Consider the following 20,103-nt stretch of genomic DNA (forward strand, 5'->3'; position numbering starts at 1 on the left):
ATACATACATATACATATTTCACATTAATGAATACATCTGTATATATGACTGTTGACTCTATCGCACACCAAATGCATCATTCTGTACTTGCATTCTTATATTAAACGCGGCGATCCAAAACAGTGAATCACCATTTAGGCAAAAATCCCTAACACTGATGTTCTTCAACAGTATTTTTGTCGTTTTCCAGTGCAAATTTCTAAAGAATCTTAAATCAAGATCCATCTGCTTGGGAAGCAAAATGACATGAGATGTTTTCGTTTTTTATGTGAAATTGATCAAAATTAAGTGAGTTTATAATTTAAAAAACTAATATCTGCCAATGGGCTCAGAAAAACTTAATTAAAAGGGAAAACAAGTTTTCATTCCCCATTGACAGGCATTTGCCCTTGTTTTAAGCTTAAACTCATTTAATTTTGTTGAATTTCTCAGAAAACAAGCCATATCTTCATATCGTCAATTTACATATCAATAGTATCTTTATTTAAAGATGTTTAGATATTAGCATTGGAAAACAAAACAAAATACAGAGTAAGATCTACATTTTTTTTTTCATAGTGCATGCAATATTTAATGCCTTAAGGAATTTAGCACTTTCTGCTCTGATTTAAGACCTTTTAAGGCCTTAATTTGTTAAAGCGTGAATTAAGATTTTTTTAAGACCTGCAGAAATCCTGCATAGAAGTGGTGTATTCAAGAAATGTTTTTTAATAAACTAATGTGTGGAGCAAAAAAAAACACAAAATCATTAGATTCTTTGATGTTTGCATTGATTAAACTAGAAATGAATAATGACACAAAGAGAGGCAGACAGAGAAAAGAATGAAGAGCCAGATAAGAGTGAATACAAAAAGACAAAGACTTCTCAGTAATCGTTACTCGGTCTAGGTCAGGACTGTGCTTCCCTCAGGATGATAAAATCCACAAAGACTGCCATCTCTCCAGCATCTACACGCTCCTGTTCCAACTTCCAGCTTAATGGTAGCACTTTTGCCAAAAAGTCTGATGGTCTCTCATTGGTTCAGGGGTAATGCAGTGTTATCGTCTCAGAGAAAGTGCTGAAGTGGACATTAGACAGCTCAGAAGATCAGCTTTGGAAAGCTCTAGTTCTCTGCAGTCAGTTTGCAGAGCCAACAACTCAAACTTTCAGTCCAAGTGAAAGGTCTGTTCTTGCAGAGCTTGTAAGGAGAGAACAACCATTATTCTCAAATTTACAGCTGCTTTTTAAAAGATCTTCAATCAATGGAAATATAAAGTTGAAGTGGAAGATTTTTTACTTAGTGAGCAAGAACATACTGTATGTGAGCTTGTGCAACGAGAATTAACCGAGGAGCTCCGCAGCCCTTCCCTGCATGAGTCCAGCGTGATTGATGCCCCTTCATAAAGAAGACAAACTGACCGTGAAATAATTTTGGCTGAAAAGGATCAATGCCCATGACCCAGTCATAAAATGTCAAGAGTGAAAGGAAACTGCCCATTATCGCATAGCCACATTTACTGAATTAGAAAAGACATGCAGATAACAGAAACCATATAATTTTAATCATTTAATAATTTATGAACATTTTTAGGAAGAACATGGAGATATCTAAAGTGGCTGATTTTCTGATAATAATAAAAAAAAAATAGTATAAATCTATCATAACAATAAAAACAACGATATAACAACAACAACAACAACCTTATAATAATATAAAATTATAATAAAATATAATGCACAATGTTATTTTATTAAATGTTCAGAAATATGACTACAAATATATATTTACACTTATATATTTACAATTATTAGAATAATTCTAAATACATTAATTATACATTATAAACAAGAAATAATAATTTATGAATTTAAATGAATGTTAAGTTTACACAATATTTACTCAAAACTCACAAATTTACCAAAAAAAAAGTAACATTTTTCATTAACAGGGCAGTGTTTTCATTGATAACTAAAACAGAAAGCCTTTATTTTTTGGTAATTGAAGTAGAGCCGAAATAAATATAAAATATAAATATTAGATGACAAACTTTGGCAACTTAACGTCAACTATAAGTAGGTCTACTCAAAATACAAAAAAAATATAACTGAAATAACAATAAAGCTATTCAGAAATATAAAAAACTAATAAAACTGACAAAAGCAAACTGAAAAAAATAAATGAAAATATAAAAATAAAAGCCAATTTAAAGTATTAATAAACACTACATAATACTAAATTAACACTGTCACAAGGCTGGTGATGAAAAATAAGAAAATTTGGTCATTGTTTACTCACCCTCATGTCGTTCCAACCCTGTATGAGTTTGAGTTTGTTTCTTCTGCTGAACACAAAAGAATATGTTTTGAAGAATGTTGGTAACCAAACAGCTGGCGGTAGCCATTGACTTCCATAACATTTTCTTTTCCATAGTATGGAAGTCAATGGCTACCGTCAAATGTTTGGTTACCAACATTCTTCAAAATAGCTTCTTTTGTGTTTAACAGAAGAATGAAACTCATTTTCATTTTTGAATAAACCATCCCTTTAATTTGCCTACTGGAATAGTTTCTAAATGGTCAAAAATCAACCAATTAATACACCCGGCCAGTATATCAGTCATAATTCAAATAACCCTCATAAGAAACCACAGGCATAAAAGCTTGTAAACATGTAGAGCAAAGGTCATGTGTTGCTCAACCAAATGAATTGACCATTTCATAAATCAGGCTGTCCAATGCACTGGTCAAAGGTCAGGCGATGCATCTGTGTGGGCTGAACTCTGGTCTAGTTTGTCAATCCATGCAGCCGTCAGACGTTTTTAAACCATCATTAAACACCCAAAAGCGATCAGTCTGCAGTTTGACACAGAGACACCTCTCCATCCCTCTTGCGCTAACAAGCCCATGTCTTTGTGCGACGTGACCTCCCAGAATCCCCTCACGACAACAACAGACAAAACAATTCATCTACGATGACTGACAGGCCGTAATCCACTGTAGCTGATGCTATTGAGCTCCGATGACTAATGAACAACAGTGGGACGGATTAAACATCAAAATGATCAACTTGATTGATGGCAATCTGATGGCGACCACTTTGTCTAAAGGGGATAGAGCACAAACGGGGAGGGAGTGACTGGAGCCAACAAATATCAGAAAAAAACAACAACTTTAGTTTAATGGTAGCTTGAGATGAAGCTTTAAAGTACATATTCAGCCTTTGATAAGTGAAAAGCACCACTTTTCACTGGCTTAAAAGGAGTTTAATTAAAAAGCGCCTAAGAGACACCCATAAACAAACAAAAAACTCATTTACTGGTTGAAACATTCAAAAACTGGCCTTTAAATTCTGTCAAGACTGCATTTTCAATGCCATTTTCCCTAAATTTTTCACATAGCTTATTCATTTCACATACCTTTAGGCTGTATTTATTTATATAAATATAAAATGCAATATACTGCATGACTCGACCCACTATCCATTATAATGAAGACTAACTCCATTCAAGGCCAGCAGAAATCAGTTTTCTGACCTCATATAAACCTATATGAAATTCATAAACCGACTCGGTTCAAACGGAGAAGGAAGCCAGGGCAGGATTCAGACGTTTGACTAGAAAGCAAAACAACTTTGACATTGAACCTGATCAACAAGCTTCACCCCATCTCTTTCTTTCAGTAGATAGATATAGTATGTAGGGATTTCAGGTTGTTGTACAAAATCGACAAGAAAGAGCTGTATTTTGGTTGCTGCAGAAGGAGACATGGAAATAGCAGTTTTGAAAAATCCACTAGTTTATTTAGCATCATTTGCAAATTTGGTTTTCAGTTTTAGTATTGTTAAAAATACATTTTTAATTTCAGCTTTATAAATAATTATTTTGACTTTTTTTTTTTTTTTTGTTAATGATAAAAACGCTGATGGACAGATTGGCGCACTAACAGCTAAGAGTACAAAGACTAATGAAAGCTAAGTTGGTAACGAGACCACTTCAAGTGCAAATGAAACTATCCCAAAATCAAATGAAGGACTATTGCATTTGAACGCTTTCCAAAGAGATTTTGGCTGCATTTCAATCTAATTTAAAAGGGATCTTCGGAACTCTTTGGTACAGCTAACAGAAAGGTTTCCCTGTCGTTCACAGGCCAGTAAAGTGGCAGATGGGAAGGACTGAATGCAGATGACAAAGTTTAAGTCCTCTCAGCACCTTGCTGCCTTGAGTTGACTTTGAAATGCTCATTTCAGACTCACTCTTCTCATCCCGCACGCAATTGTACAACACAGTCAGTTTTAAAACAATGTTGCACGGATTCATAATGGCAATTAAATTAAACAGACAAGGTAAATAGTAGGGGTGTAACAGTACACAAACCTGATGGTTCAGTACATACCTCGGATTTGACGTCATGGTTCGGTATGGTTTCGGTACAGCAGGGGGAAAAACAAAACATAAAATTGCTTTTCTTTTATTAAACAGTGGTTTACTGAACAAACTGCTCTTTCTTTAAATAAATTCAATTATAATAAAAATTTTCTTAGGGATAAAAATCTACCTCTGTTTATGCTCTAAACTATAGGGAGCCCTTTTACATTAATACAAGGTTACAATTAACAACAGAGCCCAATATTAAATTTAATTACCATTTATTTTTAAATATAATAATCAACACTCAACTTAATAATCGTATGCAAACATGTAAATTGCACGTAACGCAGTTTTTTTAATTAACTTCTAAACTATACAATTTCTATTTGTTGCTGAAATATATTCATTTATACAGTGGCTGTTATAACTTGTTTCATAACAGATTTATTTAAACACATTAAATAATTAAGACATGGTAAACAGGTAAAATATAATGCGTATATAGTCTAATATTTCGCAAAATGCTCTTTAGACTTAATTTCTCTAGCGAACTAACGAGCTCGACTAATGATGACTTGCCTGTCTGAAGTAAATTAAATGCTACGTGACATTTGTTTTAACGTCTTTCCATGGTTGAAACACTGATTGAGCGATTACATGAGGCATGAGATGTTCATTCATGTTTATTTCGCAGTAAACTAGTAGTAAATATATATATATATAATTTAATATAATTCTAAAAAAGATCATTCTATCTTTTTTAAATACAGAAAATTAAGACAGAAAAGACAAAATTAAGTAGTTTTTTTGTTTCAACTGAATTTATAAGTGACTTCATTATAATGTACACTATAAAAGGTGGATAAATATCGCTTTTGAAATCTGCTATACAAATCAGTATTCTCAATCCAATTTAAAGCATCCTTGCTGAAAAATCAATTTCTTAAAAAAAAAAACAGATAAAAGTCTTCTCTATGCCAAAAAATAATGCAAAAAAATTATTTTGGATCCCATGAACCTGTGACCGCACATCAGTTGAATTCTATATTAACGCACCAAGTTGTTTGGCAACTGCTGACAGTCTACAATTAGACTAATGAACTATACTACTTGGCAGAAGAAATGTTTATTATGATTTATTATTTATAAATGTTGCATTTTTGGATGCGCTCACATCTACATCCAGCTGTCTAGAATAAGATGCCGCCTCACGTCAAAATACTGCAACCCGCTGCTATCTTCCACAGCAGAGCCAAGCCGATAAACATCAGCCTTAAACCAGCCATGACAATATCTACACAGGAAGCCCATGACACAAGCATCATTCAAAATACCCGAGTGCAGAACGTGTCACCCAATTAAACAGCGTGAGCCGCATTCCCATGGACACCACAAACAAATTTTGAATCGCTGGCTCCTTCTGGGGGTTGATCGATTCGGGTATAGATTGGCCCTGAGACCCTGACGGCAGCCACAGCGTTCAAATGGCTTTGGACAGCGTGAGACGAGGCTGATTATAAGAGACCTACGAGCATGTTTTGTCAGGACATTCATCCCAAAAACAATCTCGGAAACGGTCCTGAGAAAAGAGGGGTGAGTCACCCTGAGGTAAACTCCTCTTTATTATCACCCACACCTCGTTCACCCATTTCTCCTCACTAGAGCTCTGTCATGACAACAACCGGTCCTGCAAAAACCCAATGGGGGATTGTGGGTAATGAGAGAGTGCACTCAGTGTGACATTGAATGCCTGTGTGCAGTGGCGCCGCGGGCACACCTCCAGTTTAAACAAAGACTAAGCAGCCAGTCGTTCATGACAGATCTTCAGAGCATGTAGCCTGTAGATCAGTCATGCCTGTGGCTTCTTTATAATGGGCTTGATTATTGGCGTAATCCTGTCAAAGCAATGTCAATGACAACAGGAATAAAGTCTCATCCAAAATCACACTGGAACATTGTTAGAAGTGACGAGTAGATCAGCGGTGAGAGCTGAAGTGTTCCTCGGGCTCAAAGATCCAGGAAAGATCAAATAAGTCCTCCACTTCTTCACAGTGTATCAATAACAGACTGGAAATTATTCAGTACTGAGGTTCAATGATCACGCGGGAAACACTCAAAGCGAGTCCACAGGGCGATCTCTGGATGACCTGGGAGAGACGCTCTCTGCTGCCGATGCCTCCTTTGATATTTTGATGCTTCTGGTTTGCAGTTTCTCATCCTGGAGTTTAATCTAAAAAGTGCAGTTTATCGTTTGGATTTGAAAATTGAGTCTTCCATTATCCATAAATTACAAAAAAGGAAAGAGTGATTAATCAGTTGATTTTTAGTAAAATTGAAGATAATAAATGTAATAAATTAACTAAATACTTACATATGTATGCTTGTTATATTATGTAAATACTATATATGTACACACTAGGGGTGTAACTAGGGCTGTAGCTATCGATTATTTTAGTAATCGAGTATTCTACCGATTATTCCGTCGATTAATCGGGTAATCGGATAAGTAGTCATTTTTCTTTATTAAAGAGCAATACTAAATATGCAAGAGATAATAAGATAGATCTCTTAAAATAAACAACTAATTTGTTTTCTTTTTAGAAAAATGTAAATTTTTATTGCTGAAATTGCATACATTAATAACCGTGAAAACTAAACCCATTTAATGTATTTAATTGCCAAATTGCAAAGTGTGCATCATCTTTTGAGTCAAATTCTTACATTGAATCAGTCAATTAGAATAAAAGACATTTGGGCTGTTACCAAACAAATGATATCAGTATCAAAATTCATCTTTGCAATGCAGAGGAAACACAGAAGCTGCATGGGATGAATTTCCCACACAGAGGGACATGAATGCATTTAACCTGCAGTTACAAATGCATAAATAATATTTTGTTATTTTAAACATAAAACATTGAAAACTGATATTTAAAATTATTTTAAAAACAAAAAGATACTTTAAATGTGAAATTAAAACCGCCAGCAGGTGGCAGCAAGTCACTGTTAAGAAGTGAGTCATTGCGATTGAACCGAATAATTTAAACGGTTGATTCATTCAGGAACGAATCGCCGTCATGTTGCACAGAGACGCAAAACAGCGCTGTGGCTGTTTGGAATCCACTATAATTTCATAAATAATACTGGTTTTGTGTTACGGAATGTAGTTTTAAGTTTTTTTTAGGCGAAAATGTAGTTGTTTAGATTTCAAATATGCGGTTTGTTAATAAAGATAACACCTATTTCAAATTTGCTTCGACGTTTTTCAAATTCAATTTTTTAACCTTCTATTCATCAAATAAAACTATACAATATAGCACGGTTTACACAATAATGTTAAGCACAAAATTGTTTTCAACATAATAAATATGATAATATTTATAATGATAATAATATGAAAAAAACTGTACACGGAATGTGACAATGTCCCTGTCTCCCTAGGACTGCAAAATAAATTACTGTGGACTGTAGCCAACTGATAGTGGTTGACCGATATTGTTTTTTTGACAGCAGATGCCGATATCTTAGAGAGCAGGGTGCCGCATACATCATACAGGATACAAATGCACACTTTATAAGATCTCACTTTATAAGGTTTGTGAAATTAAATGTTTATTAGACATTCAAAAGATCTGCTTAAATGATATAAAAGCGTATTTGCTGAATGCTGATGGTAAACGAGCAAGTATTATGTTTGCCTTTCTATTACTAATAATATAAAAGCAATCATTATAATACTTTTTTGGATACCTTTTAATTCCTTTGTTTAACATTCTATCTGATTATTAGACAGACTTCTATCCCTATTAGAAAGAACAGGTAAACTGTGACAACAAACAATGAATAGGGAGAATGTGAGCACTGTGCTCAGGTGCTGCCGTTCTCAGCGCTGTCAAAATAAAAGTCCCGCCTCGAACACATCGGCCAAACAGAAAAACTTTTCGGCCGATGACGATATTTGAAAGATGTCAAATATCAGCCGATATATCAGCCTTGAAAATATATCGGTTGCCCACTAATTAAGTCTAACGAAATGGAACAAATATTTTAGAAAGGTAGTTTTTGTAATGGTTATGAAGTAATGTATTAAAGGGATAATTCACCCAAAAATAAAAATTATTTCATCATTATTTGCCCTCAAGTTGTTCCAAACCTGCATGAGTTTCTTTGTTCTGCTGAACATAAAAGAAGATTTTTTGAAGTATTTATGGTATCCAAACAGTTTTTGATCCCTATTGCTTTCCATAGAATAAAAAAATATATACTATGGAAGTTAACAGGTACCATAAAGTTCCAAACTCATTGGTTTGGACCAACTTGAGGGTAAGCAAATGATGACAGAATTTAAATTTTTGGATGAACTGTCCCTTTAAATTAACCTTTTTTTTTAATTTACTAGCCAATCAACACCACCCATCAGTCGACTCTAGTATGGTTTTAAACTTGTGTGAGCCATCAGATGTGTTTAATATTGTATAGATCTCTGTTCCTAGAGCAGGTGGAACAGTATGTTCTTCCCCGTACTGTCCATCACACTGGACATCATTTTCTCCGGCACTGATCTTCACAGCTTCCTCAGTCAAATCAACCATTTCACCTGAAGCCACCCAGGAGAAACAGCAGCACAGAGACTCCAATCGTCTGCTTATGCAGTTTACATCACAGCCAGACACTTACTGACTGACCCTATGTCACATTCATTAATGGGGAAATCACATTTCAGCAAAGTTTTGAACTTGAGAAAGGGGAAGCGTGCATTATTGTCCGTTTAAAACAAAATTACCCCGTTTTAAGTGTTTTAGCTGGAAGACAGGAGGCTTGTAAATGCCTAACAAGGTCTATAAAAAGTGCACATCAACAAAGAAAAAGCGCAAATGGGATGCAAACTTCCCCTGAATGACAATCCAAGGTCTCATCACAGCAAACAGTAATTTAAGAGCATCTTCCCACATAAAACAAGAAAGAAAAGACAGCGCATCATCTCAAGCCAAGTACCCCATTCATGACCAGAGTTCTTGATGCCATTACGAGAGTTTAGCAAGTTAAATAAGCTACAAACTGGATTACAAGTGAGGCAGCTTTAGGTGCATATGACAGAGAAATATGAATTCATAAATATTTATGCTTTTCAAGTGATTTTTCAAAAACTGGACAGAACCGATGAAGACATCAGCATATTAAATTAGCTGAGATAAAACAGGCTTCCCATATAAAGCATTAGAAAAAATACAAAGATGTGTGTAGGTGGCACATGCGGACCATAAGGATGTGGAGATGCATTTTAAAGTGGTCTGGCATTTACAAGAAATGTTATTTGGAACAATAAATGGACACAAACAGATGTAATAAACAACTATAACTATGTTAAGATGCACAGTGCCATGTATATTTTATGTATTTATTGATTTATACACTACACAAAAATAAAAAACAATCAATTACATTTAGGAAAACTTTGCTATGCAATTAAATTAAGGCTTTCTGGGCAAAAAAAAATTATTCGTTTGACCAGTCTGCACCACCATTCAGTGTTTCTTTGAAAAAACTGCTCTATTTTAAGAGGCCGTTCATACAGAATGCGCTTTTCCAGTCCAATGTACTACTTTCCATAGTTTTTCTATGTAAACACTCAAGACGGATGTGTGTGACTTAGGGCTGCACGATTATGACAAAAATCATAATTGTCGATTATTCCCTTGAAATTGTAATTGCGATTATTAATTACGATTATCACAATTTACATTGAATGATGTTTATACCATTGTTTGATGCAACTGCATGCTGTATTTTATATGAAAATAAACAAGCTGAAAACACTTAACTGAAAAACTTTTAGTGCTTTTCTATAGAAATTAAGCCTCAAATGTCAACTAAACATCGGATTGGTTTCTTCTTTAAATGATAAAAAAAAGTAAAAATATGAATGGTATTATAGTGTTATACTAAAACTAAAATTAAAACAATGGAAAAACCCTTAAGATAACATGTAGAAAGAAAAAAACGCATCTTAAGCACACAGAATAACATAAGTGGACTTTGAACGATTAATTGCCGTTTTGAACGATTACGTAATTGTGGCATCCATAATTGTAATCGCGATTAGAAATTCGATTAATTGTGCAGCCCTAGTGTGACTGTTGTGCTCGTATCTCGCAAATTTTGCAGCATGTTGCACATGTATGCCACGTTTTTAAGACACCGTGGCAAATTAAAACAATTTCAACTTTTACATGCAACGGCGTTCATCAATGTCAGTCATCAATTCATCAATGTCCAAAACAATGGACCAGTCAGAAGATCCGGAGGCGGGGCAAGTGTTACAAGCTTTTGTTTACAGTAACAAGTTGGCATGGCAAAAGTTTTATTTGATGGCAACATGGTGAAGCAAGCATTCTGCAGTGCGCTTTTTTATAAATATATTTCTGAGTGCTGCGTCTCATATTTTCAGATGCAAAGATGCATTCTGTGTGAACAGCCTTGCCTTACCTTACATTATATTACTAAGTTGCATATTTTTTTAGATATTTCTCTAATTCAAACAGGTTTTACCAAACAATGGCTATAAGTTTTATATTTATTTTGTATTATGTATTATTATTTATTATATAAGAGTGTGTGTGTGTGTGTGTAATTACATTTTTCTATATATTTATTTTTCCTTTTGCTTATTTTTGCAAATATAGCTGTAAATAGTCTTAAAGGTAAGGTAGGTGATTTCAGCAATATCAAGCTAGCTTTGAAAGCATAAGATCCCACCCTCCTGCAGATCACTCTCCAAAGCCACACCTCCTCCAAAACACATGAACGTGCACAGACAGACCAGAGGCTAACCTGCGACACGATGAAAGACGGCATTGGTGGAGGGTTTAATGTAACACTGTCTCATTCCCCGGTGAGAAAACATTACAGTACAAAGCGCATAATAGGGCTGCACGATAAATCGCATGCGATATTTAACGCGCATCTTGTCAGTAAAGCCATTCTGTAATCAGCGGTAAATCTCCATCACGTGCGTGCTTTCACATTGAGCAGCATTAACTACACAGAGCCGTTGTTCACAGACGAGCTGCGCAAAAAGCGGTAAATCTCCATCACGTGCGTGCTTTCACATTGAGCAGCATTAACTACACAGATCCGTTGTTCACTGACGAGCTGCGCAAAACCATGTTCATATTCGCGCGATTTTTTGCGCAGCTCATCTGTGAACAACGGCTCTGTGTAGTTAATGCTGCTCAATGTGAAAGCACTCACGTGATGGAGATTTACCGCTGATTACAGAACCGGCTTTCTGACAAGATGCGCGTTAAATATCGCATGCGATTTATCGTGCAGCCCTAGCGCATAATATTACAATAATAACGCCTTCCATTCTCGCTCGATCTGCAATAGCGTAATGCAACGCGCTAATGACGTATCATGTCTAATAACACTGCATACTGCTAATATTGCATAGAATAAAATGAAGTTGTGACAAAATCTTTACAGATTGTGTTGCAGTAGCTCATTTAATTAACTCAAAAATCAATTTTCTATTAATCTTATTATTATAAAGAATTTAATTGAATTGAAAGCAAACACAATCCATGTTAATTACCTCCTTGTTGCTGTGTTGTATAAAAATGCATAAAAAAATTTAATGCATTTATCTTGCAATGAAAAATTCATTGTGAGGTTATAGGATTGCTATAATATAAATATACACTTCAGATATTGTGATGTACGTAATTTCCATCCTTTACGACAAGCCGAGCAAAACTCACCTTAACGGTTTGGTCCAGGGATGCGGTGGCAACACGGGCTTGTGGTCCCATCAGGCCACAGTGGATGTCGGTGATGGGGAGGGAGTGGCGGGAAAGAATGTGACACGGTTCTGGTGTGCGGGACGAATCCAACTGAACAACGCTGAAACACAACACACAATTTTTCATTACCTTGCCGTTATGAAGTCTTTATTATAAACGACACGCTCAGGACAACAATAATTAATCAGGAGAGCCATCAATTCTATCACATATTACTTGTGTGATGATGAGTTAATTAAAAATTGATGAATGTGAAATAATAAAATATAATACACTGGGTGTAAGTGAAATATTAAGATTGATATTCATTTTCTCTCTATACAAAAATCAATGGCAAGCTTGTGCCTTGACCTTGAAAGTATTACTTTATAAGATTCAATGATTCTAGATATCACACCACATCCTATACTGTGCCTTTCTGTAGAGGATTATATATACATATATATTTTTGTTTGTTTGGATGTCAACATCTGGAAAAATATCAAACAAGTCATTAAGAAGCAATGCAAATGATTTACTGTAAAATGCAAAGAAAAAATGTGCAATCATTTAGTAAGTTAATAAAATAGCAGCAATAATAATTATTTTTACATAAATGATTCACATATATTATGTATATATAAAATTGGTTGCAAATATTGATTAGATCACATATAGATTATTAGACACATTAAAATAGTCCAAATTGAGAAGAAAAAAGAATGTATCAAATGTCAAATATACATAGTCTCATGGATTGATGACAGAAATGGTTTTTGGTCATTTTTCATTCTTTAGCTTTTTATTGGATGATGTACATCACATCATGTGTATTTAAATGATATCTAACCTCTAATGTCTCATACACATCTCTTGCTCTCTGCTCCTGACACCCACTATTCTTGCAAAAAAAATGTTTTAATGAAATTCATTATTCTTACTGTAAAAGAATCTCACACACTCTCATGCTTTAAATAAAATACATAAACAATAACATTTTAGTGACATTTTATGATTTACAGCTTTTGTGTTTTTAATTGAAATTTAAAATATTTTATTTAGAAAAACTTGCAAATGTCTGTCTTTAACAACTCACATACATCATATACAAACAATTAATCAGCATGTTAATTAGAGTTTATTATGGTTTTATGTTTTAATACTGATTTTTGCTTCATTATTTTAAAGTGTATAATAATATGCAGAAACATTTTTATTACATAATACACAATATACATCATATATGTGAATAATTTATTCAAAAATAATTATTGCTTTTATGCCATTAACTTTATACAAAGCACTTTTGCTAAATTATTTATTTTCATATTCGATTTCACAATTTGCCATATCCCTTAATTGTGCTAAAACAAGCTCCGTTTACTTGAAAAAATGTTGGAAATCAATTGTACTTATTTCTATATCTCCATTGCTTAAAATGGAAGAATAAATCCATGTTGAAAATAACTTTTGCCGTACAAAATGTAACAGTATTTAATGAATTAACACAGTAATCTAACTATAAAATATGAAAAAACATTAGTAAACATTCTAGAATATATTAACTGAAACTGACATGTTAAACTTAATATTACTTAATTTATTCAGGAAGAGTTTGATTTCTTCACTTTTAGCTGATTACTTGAATTTTCCCTTTAAGTTTGCATTAAAAATAACTATAAATAAATAAATAACTACAACTTGTGTAGAGTCACACTGCTAATGACTGTTGCATATGTCTGGCCAAATGATCAGCCTCAAGAAAAAGACTGAATGAGAGAGATGCGGAGACGAGAAGGAGATCCAGATGGAAACACAAGGGCAGATAAAGTGAGACGAGACAGAATTGAACCCCATTCTGTCAGCACCGCTGCATGACGCGGCACCGCTGGGCGAGCTCAGGGGCCGACCTGTCTTAAACAACATCTGTCATACACATCTGCGTTTTTATGTCTGAGAGAGTGAGGATCATTTCTGATTTGTGCTCAATTTTACACTTGCATTATTTGAGTTTCCTAGTTCTGGGTGAGCGTCCATGTCTCTCCTTCTGTCCACAGTTCACTTCTGCTGTGTTCATGTGAGTTATCACAGCAGTCTAAAGTTCTTCAAACTTCTGGATTCACAAAATTAATCAGGGTTAATTAATGTATTATATCAATACTCCTTGTTTCGTTTAATTACAACAACTGAATACAGGAAGCTTTGTTGTGACCATAATGGGGAACGATGGGGCTTCTTTGGTCAAAAAGGTCAAAAAGAATCACTGGTCTCATGTCAAAAGTGTCCACACCTGATCCTGGTCTCTATACATACAGTTTTATCAGAACCCCAGAAAAGGTTAAAAAAAAAAAAAAAGTGACTTTTGGGTCAAAATGTGACCCACTGTGACTTTTAGGACAACATATACCACTATAAAATCATTAAGACAGCATAATGGCATTTATATGCACGTCACACCTCTGTTCATCAATTTGCACTGGCTACCAGTAGCTGCTTGCATTAAAATCAAGGCATTAATGTTTGCCTACAAAACCACCACTGGCTCTGCACCCCTTTACCTAAATTCATTACTTCAGAGTTATGTGCCCTCTAGAAGCTTGCGTTCTGCAAGTGAACGTCGCTTTATTGGGCATCCCAAAGAGGCACAAAATCACTTTCACTGACTTTTACATTAACTGTTCCCTCCTGGTGGAACGACCTGCCCAACTCAATCTGAGCAGCTGAGTCCTTAACCATCTTCAAGAATCGGCTAAAAACACATCTCTTCCATCTTTATTTGACCCTCTAATTCTAGCACTCTCTATTCTTTATTAAAAAAAAAGTGCCCCTTTATTTTTAACAATGCATTGTTACATTTGCCACAAATACCTTTTACATTTTTTGTTTACAATTTTTCTTTAAAAAAAAAAAAAAATCACAACAAGCTGAAAATTATATATGCTGAAAAAAACTGGTGCAGGATTTACTTAGAAATTATTTTACTCAGAAATTGCTAGTAAATTTCACAAATGTTTACAAAGAAATGGCAAGTAATAAGTTGAACATAAAATTTTTAAGCAGAAAGACTGAAATAGTAGGCCTATTTTCTTGTAAAATATGCTCCTTTTATTAATAACCTTTTTTGACTCGATTGTTATGAAGAGATCAAAAATACTCAGTTATATAAACTCCGTTATTAACTGGAGGTTTTCCATAAAAATATGTATATTTTGGTATGTATCGTTATAAATCCATAACCGTCAAAAGTTTGGAATCATTCAGAATTTATAATGTTTTTGAACAGTTTTTTTTCCCGTTTTTAATGCTTCTGCTTTCCAAGGCTGCGTTTATTTGATCAAAAATACAATAAAACAGAAATATTATAATAATTTACAATAACTGTTTTCTATTTTTATACATTACATTATCACGTAATATATTTAATAAATTTCAAATGTTGCAAAACATTTATATTTCAAATTAATGCTGTTTATCATTAATGTTGAAAACGGTTGTGCTGCTTAATATTTTTGTGGAATCTGTGATACATTTTTTCAGCATTCTTTGAGAAAAAAAAGTGTTTAAGAAATGTTTCAGCAAATCAACATATTAGAATGATTTCTGAAGGATCATGTGACACTGAAGACTGGAGTAATGATGCTGAAAATTCACATCACAGGAATAAATCACGAATCACGAAAATTGAAAAAAGTACATTTAAATTGTAATAACATTTCACAATATGAATATGTTTATAAGAAATATTTATGAAAGATCCTTTGTACCTGCTGTGATTGGATTTATTAATCAAAAGGTTATGTGATTTAAGTATGGTGGTTTTTATTTGTGTTTTGTGGCATGTGTTTTGTGTCTGGTATTGGCATGGTCAAAGACTAATTTCAACCATGGTTGATAATAAAAATACATTGCATTGTATTGTATTGTATTGTAATTTGTATTGTTTTTAAATGTATTTTTGATCAAATAAATGCAGCCTTGGTGAGCATAAGAGACTTTTTAAGAGATTTTCTGATATAATTACAGAAGACTATGGTTAATGAAAACAAAGAGACTTTGTTGTGACTGACTGGCCACGTAAGAGTTTTTGGTTTGACATAAAAGCTTTGCGCATCTCTCTGGCAGAAGGTGTGTCCACTGCAATTAGTCTCCGCTCTCGCTCTGTCCTGCATCCGTCAGTGAGTCTGTGTCCCCCTCTCTCACTTTAGATTCCCCTCGTTATTCACAGTTCTTCATTCTTCATGCTGCGCTGCGCTTAGCGTCGCTCGCTCAGCAGCAAGGTCACAGTCAACACTAACAGGCACGATTCAACTTACAGCAGAAACCCGAGTGCAGAACAGGGGCGATGTTTACGGGCAAACACGATTAAGCTGGTGACAACATGCGGTAAAGGAATCAATAAGAGCCCAGACTGGTGTTGCTAAGAATAAACGTAAATACACCCGGCAAACAACAAAACGTGATCCAAACAAAGTCATGTACTTCCAGAGGTGCATACGCCAGCTAAACAACTACCATTGCGATAGGAGAAGCTCTTCTCTGTTATTAGGATCAATGACAATTAAAGGGTTAGCTCACCCAAAATGAAAATTCTGTCATTAATTACTCACCCTCATGTCGTTTCAAACCCGTAAGACCTTCTTTCATCTTCGGAACACACATTAAGATATTTTTAATGAAATGCGAGAGCTTTCTGACACTCCATAGACAGCAATGCAACTAACACGTTCAAGGACGAGACAGGTAGTAAGGACATCCTTAAAATAACCCATGTGACATCAGTGGTTCAACTGTAATTTTATGAAGCTACGAAAATACCTTTTGTGGACAAAGAAAACAAAAATAATGACTTTATTCAACAATTTATCTTCTTCCTTGTCAGTATTCGACACATGTTCATGAGAGTACCACAATGCATGCTCTCGGATTTCATCAAAAATATCTTAATTTGTGTTCCGAAGACGAACGAAGGTCTTACGGGTTTGGAATGACATGAGGGTGAGTAATTCATGACAGAACTTTTAATTTTTGGGTGAACTATCCCTTTAAGAATGTCCACAATTTAAAAAAAAACACAAAAAAACATGAGCCAAGTATTCAAATTTGCTTCATATTTATCATTTTCCAGAAAGGTTTTAATTTAATGTCATGTGGTGTAACCAAGTAACAACACATCTTAATCACTATTTTTGGAGAGTCACACCACATGACATCAGTGTTATTTTTTAATTATTTATATAAAGTATTGATTAATTTTGTTTATATTTTAGATATGTAATATTTTTTATATTTAATTTGTATTACAGTTTTCATTTGAATTTCAGTTTTATGTAAGTTTTTTTTTATTTCTTTACCTTTATTCTTCAACTTATTTTATTCAGTTAGCTGTCAAGGCATCGGTTTTCATTTTTCACCTAATATTTATGTTTTATTTTTATTTCAGCTTAATTTAAATAAATGAAAACTATTTTAATAGTTTTAGTCTGTTTTAGATAACAATAATGTCAATGAATGATATTTTACAACCTAAACGAACAATGCGGTTTCATAAATATCTCAAATTATTTGATAGTTTAAATAACATAGTTTTTGACCATTTACTTTTATTTTAGTTTTTAGTACTTCAACTTATTTTCAATTAGCTGCCAAAGCAACAATATTTGTTTTTCCATCTGATATTTACATTTTATTTCAGCTTCATTTAAATTAATAGCATTTTTAGTATCAGTTTTAGAGAACATTAACATCACTGAACAACATTTATAAATGTCATAAAAAGCTTAAATGATTTACTAGTTTAACAGGCGTGACTTTGAATAACAAAACATTATGTCAAACTACTTAAATTCTTGAAAAGGAAACCTTATTAAATCTCTTTTAATTTTTTTTCCAGGACAGTTGCCATTTTTGAGTTTTCACCACAAACAAATATATAAAAGTGAATTTTGGTTCAGAAATAAAAACACGCTCATGATAGAAAAAGTGTATTCATGTGCATTCTGTGTGTATGAATGGCATTTTCAATGTATTTTTGAATATATAAACAGATTAGACAAAAAAATGAGCATCATTAAACCATTAAAGACCTCCCTGGTCTACGCTGACAAATATTCCAGAGAAATGTGACATTTATTGCAGACTCAAGCATATTTTGTCATCATGGGACCGTTAAAAAGCATTTTATGCCTTTCTGGGCCCTAAAATGCCATCTAGATAGGCAGCTCACTATAGGTGAAACGGAGCGCAGTGAACTCACACGTCTGTGTGTGATTTCTGAAGTCGAGACCTCTCAGCAGCATGTGAGGGTCAGGGAATGTTGATTATGGTGATGGCTGAGAGGTTATTCTGTCGAGCGATACAGATACAGAATAATAGATGCGCGTCATCTCCTTTCAAAACTCAGAGACAGACGCTGAATTATTCATCCTGGTTTGATGACTGCGCGCCTCTCTCCTGCCTCCTTCTTTCATACATTGCAGCCCGTGGGCCTGGTTTACCTTAACTAATGCCATCAAACAAACATGACCGCGAGACATCACTGGCCTTCTCCTTCAACCTTCAGTTCAAAACCAGCTGTTACGTCAAATACAGCAGGAAGCCTCAAACTGCAAGTCTTCAAAAACATACCACAAGTTTGGGCATCTCTCGTAATTGATAATGCTCCGAGAGCCTTGAGGTGAATGTCTTTGCTCATCAGTCTCACCTCTATGGCTTCAAAGTACGTTACTTCAGATCGATAACAATAACAGCGCAGCACAATAGAGACGGACAGATCGGCTGAACACAAACAGCTTGGAAGCCGAATTGAAGCAATGTATCTGAAAGCAGTGAAAAACTGCCTCAGGGTTAGACAAACCAGAGCTGCAGTTTTTAGCCAATTAAAAGTCGTTTTTCACATGCTTTAAATCTTAATTACTCTGGTTGAGATGTTCTTAAAGCCATCTTGAAACAAAGTGGAGATGTAAGGTTGTTTATCTAGATTTATTTCACCATCTGCACCTGCTGGAAAACATTGAAAACACTCACAGCGCCATCTACTGGCCGTAACGTGGAGGCAACCCTGTTTCAGAAAGCCTGGGAAAGGACATGTCTGTCTGAGTTATATTTCACTCCAAAAATCAAAAGAAACAAGAATGAATAAAAATAAGCTTATTTTTGGAACATTAAGGATTTCTTTGCATTGTGACATTATTGTCAAAATAAATAAATAAAGATATCACACATGATACGCCAGAGAAGTATTTGGTGTACTGTCTTTGTCATGTTAAAATAAATAAACAAATAAATAAACATATATATATGTATATGTATAAGTGCTGTCAAACGATTAATCGCGATTAATCGCATACAAAATAAAAGTTTTTGTTTACATAGTATATGTGTGTGTGCTGCGTATATTTATTATGTATTTATAAATATAATATATATAAATATATGTATGTGTAACAATCCAGATAGCAGGAACATTAGGAGTGGACAAATCAACAGTTTGGTACATTCTGAATAAAAAAGAACGCACTGGTGAGTTCAGCAACATAAAAAGCCCTGGACGTCCACGGAGGACAACAGTGGTGGATGATCGGAGAATCCTCTCCATGGTAAAGAAAAACCCTTTCAAAACATCCAGCCAAGTGAAGAACCCTCTCCAGGAGTTAGCACGCACTGTCAAAGTCTACAATCAAGAGAAGACGTCACCAGAGCAAATACAGAGGATTCACCACAAGGTGCAAAAAAGGCCAGATTAGACTTTGCCAAAAAACATCTAAAAAAGCCAGACCACTTCTGGAAAAGCATTTTTTGGACGGCTGAAATTAAGATCAACCTGTATCAGAATGACAGGAAGAAAAAAGTATGGAGAAGGCCTGGATCAACTCATGATCCAAAGCACACAACATCATCTGTGAAACATGGTGGAGGCAGTGTGATGGCATGAGCATGCATGATGTCCAGTGGCACTGGGTTACTGGTGTTTAGTGA

At 34.5% G+C, this 20,103-nt stretch overlaps 1 protein-coding gene across 1 annotated transcript in view; it reads right to left on the reverse strand.

The window, feature by feature from the left end:
* The window catches only part of wdr18 (WD repeat domain 18), a 78,529-nt gene that overhangs the window by 51,930 nt on the left and 6,496 nt on the right, over nt 1-20,103 (reverse strand). Inside the window, exon 4 of the mRNA XM_016570072.1 lies at nt 12,109-12,250. Within this exon, the coding sequence (XP_016425558.1) occupies nt 12,109-12,250 (142 nt within the window). The remainder of the gene's footprint in view (nt 1-12,108; nt 12,251-20,103) is intronic.

The sequence above is a fragment of the Sinocyclocheilus rhinocerous genome, unplaced genomic scaffold (assembly GCF_001515625.1).
Source record: "Sinocyclocheilus rhinocerous isolate Xijiao unplaced genomic scaffold, SAMN03320098_v1.1 scaffold711, whole genome shotgun sequence".
NCBI lineage: Eukaryota > Metazoa > Chordata > Actinopteri > Cypriniformes > Cyprinidae > Sinocyclocheilus > Sinocyclocheilus rhinocerous.